General features: G+C 43.6%; 1 protein-coding gene across 1 annotated transcript in view; it reads right to left on the bottom strand.

Annotated features, from left to right (window-relative positions):
* The window catches only part of LOC140378029 (protein sidekick-1-like), a 128,914-nt gene extending 117,950 nt beyond the window's left edge, over window positions 1-10,964 (bottom strand). The window contains exons 1-4 of the mRNA XM_072463659.1: window positions 10,961-10,964; window positions 9,970-10,126; window positions 7,533-7,639; window positions 6,457-6,604 (exon numbers count right to left, since the gene is read on the bottom strand). Coding sequence (XP_072319760.1) covers window positions 6,457-6,604; window positions 7,533-7,639; window positions 9,970-10,126; window positions 10,961-10,964 — 416 coding nt within the window. The remainder of the gene's footprint in view (window positions 1-6,456; window positions 6,605-7,532; window positions 7,640-9,969; window positions 10,127-10,960) is intronic.
* Between the last annotated feature and the right edge of the window lie 2,060 nt (window positions 10,965-13,024).

The raw sequence follows: 13,024 nt of genomic DNA, 5'->3' as shown, positions 1-13,024 counted from the left end.
ACGTTGTAGTCGGAGCAACGGCGTCTTCCGGGAAGGAGAATCACGCAAACAGGCAAAAATCACGCTAAAGTTTGAGCGGGTAAAACTACTAAAAGTATTCCCAGAGAGTAGGCCCAGAGGCGGAGCTGCACCAGAGGGCCTCATTCTGCTCACACACACACAGACACAGACACACACACAAACGATGCATTCATGACCCAAAAACACCGTTACGTTAGCCGCTGTTTACCTAGCATGCACATGAATACGTTGCCTGTTTGGTGACACTGGACACATGGAGGGAAACGGTTAGCATCAGTTAGCCTCATTACTCCAAAACACAAGTAAACCAAATATTTGCTGAGGAAGTGTCGCACTTGAACGGCGGTTGGAGATTTGGCCGACCACTAAAGGCTGGTTCATGTTCTTGGTAGAAGTGACCGCACATTCCCTCAGACTGAGAGCACTTTTATACGTGCATATTACTAAAAAGCACCTGCATTTAGAGTTTTATTTTTTGACAGCGCTTTCCGAGTTCATCACGTTAATACGATTGAATGTTTTCTAGTATTCACAACTTAAATGTTGTTTAGGTTTAGTCAAGATTTAGTCAAATGATCAAATTCAATCTAGTTTGACTTTACAAAATTGTCTGGAAATGTTGTCATCAATAACGGTGGAAACAGTACTCAAGTAAAAGTATGTACTCGATTACAATAGCTGCCAGATTTTACTTAAAAACATGAGGAACATACTTCATGGAATATTATGAGGAATATTATGCAGTCAAAGCCATAGTTTCAAGGAAACAAAGGTCAAAAGTCAGGTTTGTTGTTTTGTTCTTTATTGTTGGGCCAATAAGTTATTTACTAAATACAATTTTGAATTTACAAAAATGAATATGTACAAAATTTAGATATGGTCAGAATCATGCAATAAATATGTATTGCCTGAGGGGTGTGGCCTCCTGCCTGAGGGGTGTGGCCTCCTGCCTGAGGGGAGTGGCTTCCGGCCTGACACAGTGCACCTTAAAGTAATTCAAAATATGAATGGATAATTGCTCATATACTTAGTCCTTATTAATCACTTTAGAATACTTTTTAATCAATTTAAAAAATATTCTAAAATTCTAAAATACGTTAAAATAAAACATGCACAACAAATTGTGCATCGCAATGTGTGCAGTAGAATGGATATCCACATAATGTCAGTGTGACATTCAGACAATACTTCATAAAGAACACGTTGTACGTGCAGTGCAGAGTGCTCCCATTTCTCACAAAGCCCTGAAAAGAAAACAAAGGCAGCGCACTAGCAAAACAGTTTGGTGTAAAAAGCTTAACAGGTAAAATGTTTTTGGAAAACGTTCAGTCATTATGTTCCTGAGGACACATGTTGTGCTGGGATAATGGTCCTGCTGGAGTCAAATCAAGAGCAGACGACATAATGGAAGAACCTGCTGCTGCATTAACCGCTCATATTTAACGCTGCAAACGAGAGCAAAGTCAAAAGTGAGATGTATTTCTGTTTAACACATTCTGTTTAATCATCATGAAAAACCGCACGCCGCGATTGTGTTCTGTGATCCATCTGCGTGTCAGCTAACACCGCTAACACGCTAACACAGGTAACACCGCTAACACAGCTAACACCGCTAACGCAGCTTACACAGGTAACACCGCTAACACAGCTTACACCGCTAACACAGCTATCACCGCTAACACAGCTAACACCGCTAACACAGCTAACTCAGCTAACACCACTAACACAGCTTACACCGCTAACACCACTAACTCAGCTAACACAGCTAACACCGCTAACACAGCTAACACAGCTAACTCAGCTAACACCGCTAACACCGCTAACTCAGCTAACATAGCTAACTCAGCTAACACCACTAACACAGCTAACACCGCTAACACCACTAACACAGCTTACACCGCTAACACCACTAACTCAGCTAACACCGCTAACACTGCTAACTCAGCTAACACTTTGCAGTTACGACTCAACAGCTGGTATTCATTAAGCGTGCAGTGTGACATTAAACACATCTGTGTAACGCTGGATTGAGGAGTAAACTATTTATTGTGTAAGCACTAGATATTTATGTAGAAGAGAATTACTAGCATTTGTAGATTACCAGATTTATAATGCCACATACATGTACAAAATGTCAGTAAGAGTATTAACAAGTATTATCTACACTTACACAGGTTTCTTGGTTTGGTAGAAATATTAGTAAAAGGCATTAAACTCCCGCAGCCATCACTCGGGACTATTGAAGTCCATTAGACGTCTGCATCTCATACGACTATTATCCTAAACACGAGCTTGTCAAGTCCCTGAGTGTTACAGACCGGTCTCCAGCGCAGGTAATGTACTGAACCAAGACTCGGGTCATAACGGCAAATGTGCAGTTACACCATTTAGCCCGTTAGCTCATATTAGCGCACGATTACGCACTAAAAGAATCATTTCGAGGGCCACCGCTCCCTCTCGACCCCGCGATGGCGTGCGCGTATGCCCGTGCGCGTATGCCCGTGCGCTAACGTTAGGGCGCTACTCTGCAACCAAGCGAAATGCTAACGCCGCATCCGGACGAGGGCGCGCCGACTGATGCGACTCGGAATAATGCCTCGTGACATAAAATAGACATAAAACATTGAAACGCCTACGCGACGATTTTTGTTAAGGCTGATGACGAACTCAATTACTGTTAATAAAAGGCAGCGTTCAGCATGATTAAAGTATAAAATGAGAAAGAGTATAGCAATAGACCTTATTTTTAGAGAGCCACAACCTTGTTTTACCACTAAGCCATTACGGGACAGTGTAATTACTTTATTTTGCACTGAACTCTTAAAACCAAAAGCTTTGTCTTACTGTCTATATATTGGCCTATGCTGTAGATTTAAGATCAATATGCTAAAAGGGATCATTATTAGCCCATTATAAAGGCCAACAAAGAGAAAATACCGTATTTTCCGGACTATAAGTCGAACCTTTTTTTCATAGTTTTGGCCGGAGTGCGACTTATACTCCAGAGTGACTTATATGTGATATTATTAATTATTTTAAGGGGCGCTCTAGGTTCTGAGCGACGCAGAAGAAGAATCTGCACTTCCTCTTCCTCTGGAGTTTGTGGAGTTGTTTAGAAGTGACACAGAGGAAGAAGAATTCAATGGATTTAGTGATTTGGGGTAAAACTGATGCTTTGCTAAACTTGTTAGCATGTTCTTTATGCTATAGTTATCTGAATAACTGTTCATATGTTACGTTAACATACCAGACACTTACCACAGTTCTGTCTGTGCCTCATGTAGCTGAAGGTGTTAGCGTTAGCATACGTCATGTAGCTGAAGGTGTTAGCGTTAGCATACGTACACCTATTCACCATGTTCTCTCATCTGTTATTATTTTAAACTGCATTTCAAGATGAAATGTCTGTTCTTGGTCTTGGATTTTATCAAATATATTTCCCCAAAAATGCGACTTATACTCCAGAGTGACTTATATATATTTTTCTTCTCTAGTATGCGCTTTTTGGCTGGTGCGACTTATACTCCAGTGCAGCTTATAGTCCAGAAAATACAGTATGCATAATATGTGTCCTTTAATACAACCTAAACACAAACACAACTCATTTTTCATCGTTTCAACAGTTCTTTTAAATGTAACGTTAATATTTTCAGTCACTCTTCAATCGTTGTTCGCCGCCCCCGAAACCGCCATCCTCTCCGTCTCGTCTTTTCCGCCGTCTTTTGAGCACAACCGACCGACTATCGCGCCGCCGCCAGCCGCTTCAACGTCCAACAAACTGTTACTCATTTGTTTGCTCTCGGCCGGAATTGCAAAAACAAGTTTTGCGTATGAATAAAAAACAAATTCGGAGGGAAAAACAACAACAACAACAATGCAAAAGCAATTCGTCAAAGCTGGAGGGAAAAAAAAAACACTGAAGTTATGGAAGTTCTCTTGGTCGCCGAACAAATGATTCCGCCGCGTTTCCCTTTCGACGACAATCAATCCAACACTTTGTTTCCCGAAATGGCAACCTTGAGGGAGGAATGTGTTTTGGTGATGGACTTTTTGAAATGATTCTCCATCCATCATGCGCCCAACGTGACACTGATGGGAGAAGGAGTTTGTGCGCCGGCTCCACTGAAGAATGATTTAGCGCTTTTTTCTGTTTTCGGAGGGGGGGAAACCGAAGTGAGAAATGGCAGGGAAGGGCGAGGAGACGAGGAAGCAGGGACGGGGGAGGGGCCGTCGACGCCGCGTGAGGTCTCCGACGGGATATATTTGATTACGGGGCGTCGTCGGGGGACCCCATACATCATCGCGTTCCGGCTCGCGGCGAAACGGGCCCGTGTGATGTATATTGGATCGATAACCTTCATAAACACATCATCGGCCCGGTGTTCACAGCAACGACAGCCGGCCGTCGGCACCATCTGGCCCTTGTCCTCCCTCCGGACGCGGGATCAGCTGGTGTAAACTTCCGTGAGGATAACGCCGCGCGCTCGCCAGCACCGGGTTAGCTTTGGAGCCAGATATGATGGGCTAATGTGGGCCATTCTCGCACTTTTATGCAGTTTGTCACCTGGACGTGTTCGAGAGCTCGGACTTTGTCGTTTTGTGCTTTGAAATATCGGTATCGGAAGCGGCTGATATTGATATTTCAGTATTGTTTTCATTTTATTTTACGATCCCGATGGAAAGAGCCAGACAATATACAGGATTTTTCTCTCATATTGATCTTGATTTTCGACTAAAAAACTAATAATTTCGTGACATAAACAATCCAGAATTTTAAATCATTGCCAATTTTAAAAAACTCACATTTCCTCCTCCAAAGTCAGAACTTGGCTCCGAAACATGTGCTTTTACTGAGCGAGGATTGGCTGAGGACTTATCCATGAAAAAGACTGATCATTGACAAAAATAAACAATCAAATCTTGATCGATTTGCACAGCCCTAGTTGCAATCTGTCATTAAAAAATGTACAAAATGTGGCTGTAACTAAAATTCACAAAAAAAAAGGTCAGAAGCATCACAATACGCGAGTATTTGAAAGGTTAATCCACAAGGTGTTATGTTGTGCTCATGCAGCCCTTTTTTGAATCATTTTTTAACAGACAAAATACTCAATAATTAAACATTTCCCATCAATTCCCTTTTGGTCTGCAGCAGTAGAGAAAGCAATAGCCCCAAACACAGCACAAGACACAATTGAGGCATGACATTTAGACAATATGACGCACACTTGTTTGTTATTTGACGCTGTCTGTCATCATAATCGCATCGCTAATTAGTCTTAAGTAGCGATTTAACAAGAGCTTTAAAAAATATCACATCACTCAACAGTTTTTTCTACTCCTTGTTGTTCTCTAGTATTGAAATGGCTTAATAATACAGAAATACAAAGACACGGACGCAAGCCCGAGTATATTTAGTATCGAATGTTGTTGATGATGCAACATGCAGGTTGTTATTCATAAAAAAAAAAAATAAGATTAAACGTGTAAGGTTGTCACAATAATCAATATTAGACTAAAACTATCATTGAAACTAGGCATTAATTTGAACACGTACTGATACAGAAAAGTTGGGTCTTTCCTGAATTGCATTTGGTCTTGAAATAGAACTAGTCAAATACCACACGATAAATGAACAAATACATAAAAAGGGCCCGTTTGAAGAAAGTACATTCTGTTCTATAAAAGAATAAGCATCAAGCCGTTTCCTTAGTGCCGAAATCGACACACTAATCACGACCGTCTATTGGGTTAGTCCGGGAATATCCCCGTAGCTCTACTCCATTCGATCGCGGCTGTTGCTGTTGCTATGGCGTGCTACGCATCATTTAAGCAGGTTCGTGACAATTCTGGACGGAGCCACTTCTCTGTACATCTCCTGCACGCAGCCGTCATTAGGAAGGCAATCCACGGCGCGAGAGGAGCGGCTCGTCGGGAACAACGCGCCGGTGATTATGCGGAAAGTTGGCGAGCTAGCCAGGAGAACAAAGGACAATCGGGAGTCGGTTCAAAGTGAGTGAACATTGAAAGGATCGAGGCGACAGGTGGAGATCTGACTCGAGAGGTGTTAATTGGACTTTTCTGAGAGGAAAATCAGGACTGTTCAAAGAGTGTTCTGTTGTTCCGCGAGAATCCGTGAGCGGGACAGGCATCGCGAAGGTGCAGCACGACGCAGAACGACCCGCACCATCACATTTCACAGAGAAAAGTGGGACTTGCAGGTTCATGAGGCTGATAGAATAAATAGAAAAACTTTTCGATATGAAAATTGTGGAAAAAGTAACAATCTAGCTCGCTGTCAAAGGCAAAAACAAACAAATGATCTCGACATCTGTTAGTTTTTCGTTAGTTGGACCAGGAACCAGATGCTTTTAAAAAAGTAGCTATTTTCTGTTTAGTTCGATTTTTTCTTCAAATTAGAATACAGGTGCTTACAGTCTATTGTTGGGGATGATCTTCTGTCCGTCCTTGTACCATGTGACCACAGGTTGGGGGTACGATGCCAGCGATGGAGGGCTGAGCACAGTGGCTCTGCCCTGGGTCACGGTCTTTCTCTGATCCTCACCGGAGTAGTTCCCCAAAACTGAAGAGTAAAAAGCACAAATGTTTCAGCCGCCACAGAAAACCTTTCTCTAATTAAAATGAAAAGTTGTCGTGAAAATTAAGTACTCTAAGTAGTTGGTAAAAAGACTATTGAAGTATTTTTCACTAATAATGACACGTTCTTTTATTTCCCTAATGATGATGATGGGCAGTTCCAGTAAGCTTTGTTTCAATCCAATACAGAGTAATACTAAGGAGACTAATTGGTCTGAGGTCCTCGAGACGCCATCGATCTGGTACATGTTGTCAGCCTGAGGGCGCAGTACCACCACTCACCAGGAGGGGTAATAAGCCCCATAGGGAGCAGCGTGTAGGCATGTTGGATAGAAGAAGGACACTCTGAAAAGTCAATCAATTCAAACTGTTACTTTGTTTGACATGTTTAGCAGCACACGTGGGTGTATTTCCCCCTCACGTGCGCTTTGTCTCTGAAGTCGTAGTTTGCTCTTGTGGAAGTGAACTGTCCATCTGAGTTCAAATAAACTATAAAACGCACCAGATGTGTGCTTGTTGTGAGTCTGGTCCGACAGCTCGTTCCCGTCTCCACAAACGCTGGTGTGATTAGCATTAGCATGTGGCGCGCCAGAGTTCATTTCAATGGGATCAAGTATGACCACGCCTGGTCCAGGTTCACAACATTGAGAAAAACAAATAAAACATTGAATTCAACTTTTTTGTGAGGAATCTAAATGACTTATATTTCAACAGAATCGACAACAAATTTGGCATAAACCCGTCCATCACCCCAGAAAGGAGTCTTAGCATTCCCACCACTGCTGTTAATATCCTGAAAAAATAAAAGTAAAAGTGCCGAAATAAACCCTAACCCTACATGCGTTTGCAGTCGATGGTACATGTCTTTGCGGTCAATGGTACATATGGTCCTAGCGCTTACACCGTGTACTCACAGGCCACGTGCACCTGGGTCTTCAAGTGCACCAGCGCACCCATCCTGTTCCTCACCGCGCACTGGTACACGCCCGCATTGGAGCGCTGCATCTGCTCGACGGACAACCTGCAACGGGCAAAGGTCAGAAGCTACGATGAAGGACACGATACGAGTGCTGAAGAAGATCAACACAAAACGGCACGAACGATTGTGCATTCAGAAGATATGATGTTTACTTCTGACTAACCTGTAATCCTGTCTATTTAGTGTCACTCCAAAGCACAAAACACCATGTGACCTACCACGCGCTTTCACAATCAAAATCAGGTTAAGATCAGGGTTAGGGTTGGGAACAGGTCGTTTGGTTACGGTTCGTTAACTTTCTTCTTCTTCTGTTGCTTTTAATGGCGGTTGGCAGCAGGTGCATTTACCGCCACCTACTGGAGCTGTACGTCCAACTTCTTCTTTTTCTTTGGCGTTTTATGTCATTTTTATAGCAGTTGGTATTCATAAAGTGTTACATTACCGCCACCTACTGTAGTAAGTCTTCAAAGTACGGGAGTAGGGGTAGGGAGAAAGAGAGGGAAAGTTGTCTCTAAGTTTGTTAACTGTCTGAAGGCAAAACTGTGTTGGCGAAATAAATGACATATTTTCTGAATCTAAGCTAAACAAGCTATGAGATTTGATTATAGACCAGTTTTGTTGCTGCCATACCAATGGAATACCAGCTTTAAGATCGCAATACCCAATCTACCGTATTTTCCGGACTATAAGTCGCACCAGCCAAAAAATGCATAATAGAGAAGAAAAAACATACATAAGTCGCACTGGAGTATGAAATGCAGTTGCGAGTGTGAAAATAACAAATATTATCACATCTAAGTTGCTCCGGAGTATAAGTATAAGTATATAAGTACAAGTTGCACCTCGGCCAAAACTATGAAAAAAGGTGTGACTTATAGTCTGTAAAATACTGTAGTTATTTCCATAGATCCATGATAGATACAAGTCTTGTTGAAGACGCTTGACAGAATCTGTAAAAATGAGACTGCACAGTGTCGAAACCGCTAAACGTCTAAAGATATACAGTGTAACTATGATATATAAATAAAAATATAATAATAATAATGTTTTCAGCTGAAGTTAATTTGGCAAAACAGAGTGAAATTGCTCATTTGACCAAACTGTTACTCAGCCAAACTTGTACTTATTCAAAAACAATTTGAAGAATTTCACTTTTTTGCCAATGTGGTTGAAGAACTGCACCAGGCCAATGCCATTGTCTCATTTTGAGTTAAATCATCTCAAAAATGTGATGAAATGTTCAAGGTCAAATGAATCTAACCTAGTCAAAAGTGCAAACTCATTTTAACCCGCGCTTGATATTCCTCTGTGCAGTTTATGAACACTTTAGTGCCCATATGTGCCCACTCCTATCAAGTCCACAACCTTGATCTGAGCTGGTCCGGTGCCCCCCCCGCTTGCCCCGCCTCCACCATACGGGGAGGAGGAGATGCCCAGGGGCCCCCCGCGTGCCAAACAATGTGTTACAAACATTTTTAGCATTATTTCAACACACTGCGATTGTCCTAATGGAGGATTTGGCGACGGCTAACACGCGGGGAAAGCAGACCGGACATCGCTGTGGGGCTCATTATGAAGTCCAGAAGGGTTGAGGGTTTAACTCCCCGGCTGTCGGCGCGCGTTGCCAGTGTACACAAAACAGAAACACATTGATTTGTATGAACGGGCCCATCTGCTGTGCTGAAATTGGATGGGAATCGGGTTCATCATCTTTGTGCCTAACCATCCATTTTAACAGCTAAAGACTGTTGGAGAAAAGGTCCAAAAATGAAGTTCCATTCAGAGAAGTGTCTTTCAGAAAGGTTTAAAGGGACAGACACATCCGTCCTGTGACGAAGTATTATTAAGCCTTTAAGATCATTAGTAAAGTTAAGTTACACTTGTCCACATAGGGAATTTGTCTTCTGCATTTGACCCATCGTTTGGAGTGACAAGAGGAAACCCACCCAGACACAGGCAGAACATGCAAACACAGAAAGGCCCCATCGGCCGGGAGTCGAACCTGCGACCTTCTTACTGTGAGAGTGATGGCCACGCTGCCAAAAAGGTACTCAGGGCCCAGTCTGTAGAGCCTCTGTGACTGACCTGTAGTCAGGGGCCCAGTCTGTAGGACCTCTGTGACTGACCTGTAGTCAGGGGCCCAGTCTGTAGAACCTCTGTGACTGACCTTTACTCAGGGGCCCACTCTGTAGAGCCTCTGTGACTGACCTGTACTCAGGGGCCCAGTCTGTAGAGCCTCTGTGACTAACCTGTACTCAGGGGCCCAGTCTGTAGAGCCTCTGTGACTAACCTGTACTCAGGGGCCCAGTCTGTAGAGCCTCTGTGACTAACCTGTACTCAGGGGCCCACTCTGTAGAACCTCTGTGACTAACCTGTACTCGGGGGCCCAGTGGGTGATGTTGTTGTTGTTGAAGCTCCAGCGGTACTCCAGGGGCCAGCTCCCTCCGGCCAGGCAGCTCAGCACCAGCCTGTTGCCCTCCAGAACCACCTGCTGGACGCGGGCAGTGCCACGCAGGTACGGGGCCACTTCTACAACGAAACAAAGGGAGGAAGACAATGAATTAAAGGTGAATCATACTTACAGAAAGATTTGCTACTTAATTACTTATACTCTAAAATAAATTAATAATACACCAAATGAATGGACGATAATACAAATAAGTTTCTCTCCTCCTCCACTGCAGCTGCACTCTGTCCCAGCTCTCACACCATCAATAACACACTGTCACACAACTGTCCTCCTCCTCCTCATCTTCCTCCTCCTCATCATCATCCTCCACCTCTTCCTTCTCATCCTCCTCATCGTCATCATCATCATCATCCTCCTCCTCCTTCTTCTCAACATCATCATCATCATCATCATCATCATCATCATCATCATCCTTATCCTCATCACCATCATCATCATCATCATCATCATCATCATAATCATTATCATCATCATCACCATCATCATAATTTTCATCATCATCATCCTCATCATCACAACCATCATCATCATCATCATCATCATCATCATCATCATCATCATCCTTATCCTCATCACCATCATCATCATCATCATAATCATTATCATCATCATCACCATCATCATAATTTTCATCATCATCATCCTCATCATCACAACCATCATCATCATCATCATCATCATCATCATCATAATCATCATCATCATCATCATCATCCTTATCCTCATCACCATCATCATCATCATCATAATCATTATCATCATCATCACCATCATCATAATTTTCATCATCATCATCCTCATCATCACAACCATCATCATCATCATCATCATCATCATCATCATCATAATCATCATCATCATCATCATCCTCATCATTAATCTTTATTACAGACTCATAGTCCAAAGCTACAGTAGGACAAACTTTGACACTTCGCACCGCGATTCACAACAGCTGTTCGTGTGTCTCCACAGACTGATTTTCAATAATGTCCTTAAGCAGTCACAATACGCCACATTGTGTTCACGTATACTTGCTCTTGACCGCAGTACACGGTACACGTATATAACACACTGCGGGACGGTTTAAATAGTGTACTTTTCACTCCGACTCTACAGGCACCAAACCTGCGCAAACACCGTGCGTCATTGTCCGTAGACGTCTTCATCATCACCGAGCGCGGACGAGAGAAGGGGGCGGGGCCTTCGTGGTTAAAAGATGAGGGCCACGGAACCAACGAGACCAACGAGACCAACGAGACCAACGAGGCCAACGAGGACAACGAGGCCGGACCAAACCGGACTGAACTAAAGCGTCAATGAGTTTCAACGATTTCCACTCGTGTAAGGGGTTTACGTTTGTTTTAATAGCTCGGGTTGTTGTTGATCGTACAGTCCCATAGAGGGCGCTGTGCTCGTGTTGAAAAGTCCCTCAAACGTTTACTCAAGCCCACCTTTGACCCCAACCACGGTCTAATCTGAGCGTTTACAGCGCTAATGAGAGGCTCTGTTTGCTGCTCGTATCGTCCCAGATCCAAGGCCTCCATTACCTATTCCACCAACACATAATATATAACACAACATCAGACGGAGTTCTCGTTATCACGTAAACAGGAAACTCAGATGGCCATTCTTTGCCCAGGGACGCATAATATGTCTGCAAAGTCTCGTCGGGAACGTCCAAACTTTGATTCGGCGAATAGCTAACAAATGAGCCGCTGTCGCCCGAGCGGTTGCAAATTACACACGTTTAAAAGTCCGCCGCCAATGTTTTCCAAGTCCAAGTGTTTGGCGGTCGGTGATTGATGCCGTTGGATCGCGCGACATCTGTTCTCGAAAGCCATCTGGCGTGCCGCGGGCCCCCGTTTTTTTTCTTTGATTAACGTTCACAAAGAGAAGCAGGTAGAGTTCTGGCATCAGCAGACGTGGACGCGGCGTCGCATTTGATCGCGCATCGTGGAGCCTTGTGATAACCCGGGGAAGAACGGGGAAGGTGTCGGCCAATCAGACGGCGTTTGGGGGGTTAAGTGTTGGCTGTGGAAGCGCTTGGCTCGAAGGCACAAAGGGAACAGGCCGGGCGGGGAAACACGGGGGCCCCAGGATTGTTCAGATCTCCAGAACGGGAACCGAAAACGTGGATCAGTTTGAACATGTTCCTGTTGAATACTGGCATAACTATAGGGGGGAAATATTGCAGGATTTGTACAAACGCCGCCTCGTCTCCATGGAGATGTTCCTGCGTTTTCTATAATGTCCCACAGTGAAGCGTTCAACTTTAATTCTTTCAGTTAAAAGTGATTTATTGCACAAAAAACAAAGATCTGGGGCCACATCGATAAAGACATTTTGCTGATCCGTCCATAGATTCAATCAACGCGCCACGCCCTCTCCACATCAGGCCACGCCCTTGCCACGCCTCCAAAAGACCAGAAAAGTGCCATGCAGAGTGACGGGTAAATGTGAGTGGTGGATTGAGCGAGGTTTAGTTCAGACGCAGAAGGACGTGAGTGAAACAGGTATTACTTCAAAATGACGTCATTGTCGGGGTTAAAACTAGTGACGTGCTCGTCTAGCAACTGGGCTAGCCTGGTAAGCTTTTCTTTATTTTTGAATGTATAGCCGTTAGCATTATTCAGCCAAAACAAAAAGTGATGAAAATGCATAAGATTGAGCACATTTAGGTCAAAGCTATGTCAAAAGTCATTGATGAGTGTGTAAACCGTTCATCGTTTTAGTTTAGGTCTTACATTTGTGTGTGAAACTGGCATGGCATCCGAGCTAAAGTCCGACTAACTTCAGGATGTGGGACGCTTCCGTGAGACTCTGGTGACACGACACATCCTGTTTCACGTGACACTTGAGGAAGTTCAAATATCGTGAAATAAAGGCGGAGACTGACTTCGCCGTTCAGTCGTGTTTGAAAGAATCTGACGTAACAGAATTTTTCGGGCAGAATTTTT

The sequence above is a fragment of the Eucyclogobius newberryi genome, unplaced genomic scaffold (genome assembly GCF_026437365.1).
Source record: "Eucyclogobius newberryi isolate DKJ021-1_F unplaced genomic scaffold, fEucNew1.0.hap1 SCAF_4, whole genome shotgun sequence".
In the NCBI taxonomy this organism is placed as follows: Eukaryota; Metazoa; Chordata; class Actinopteri; order Gobiiformes; family Gobiidae; genus Eucyclogobius; species Eucyclogobius newberryi.
Note: the sequence above shows the minus strand (reverse complement) of the source record. Positions and strands in the feature narration are given on the sequence as shown.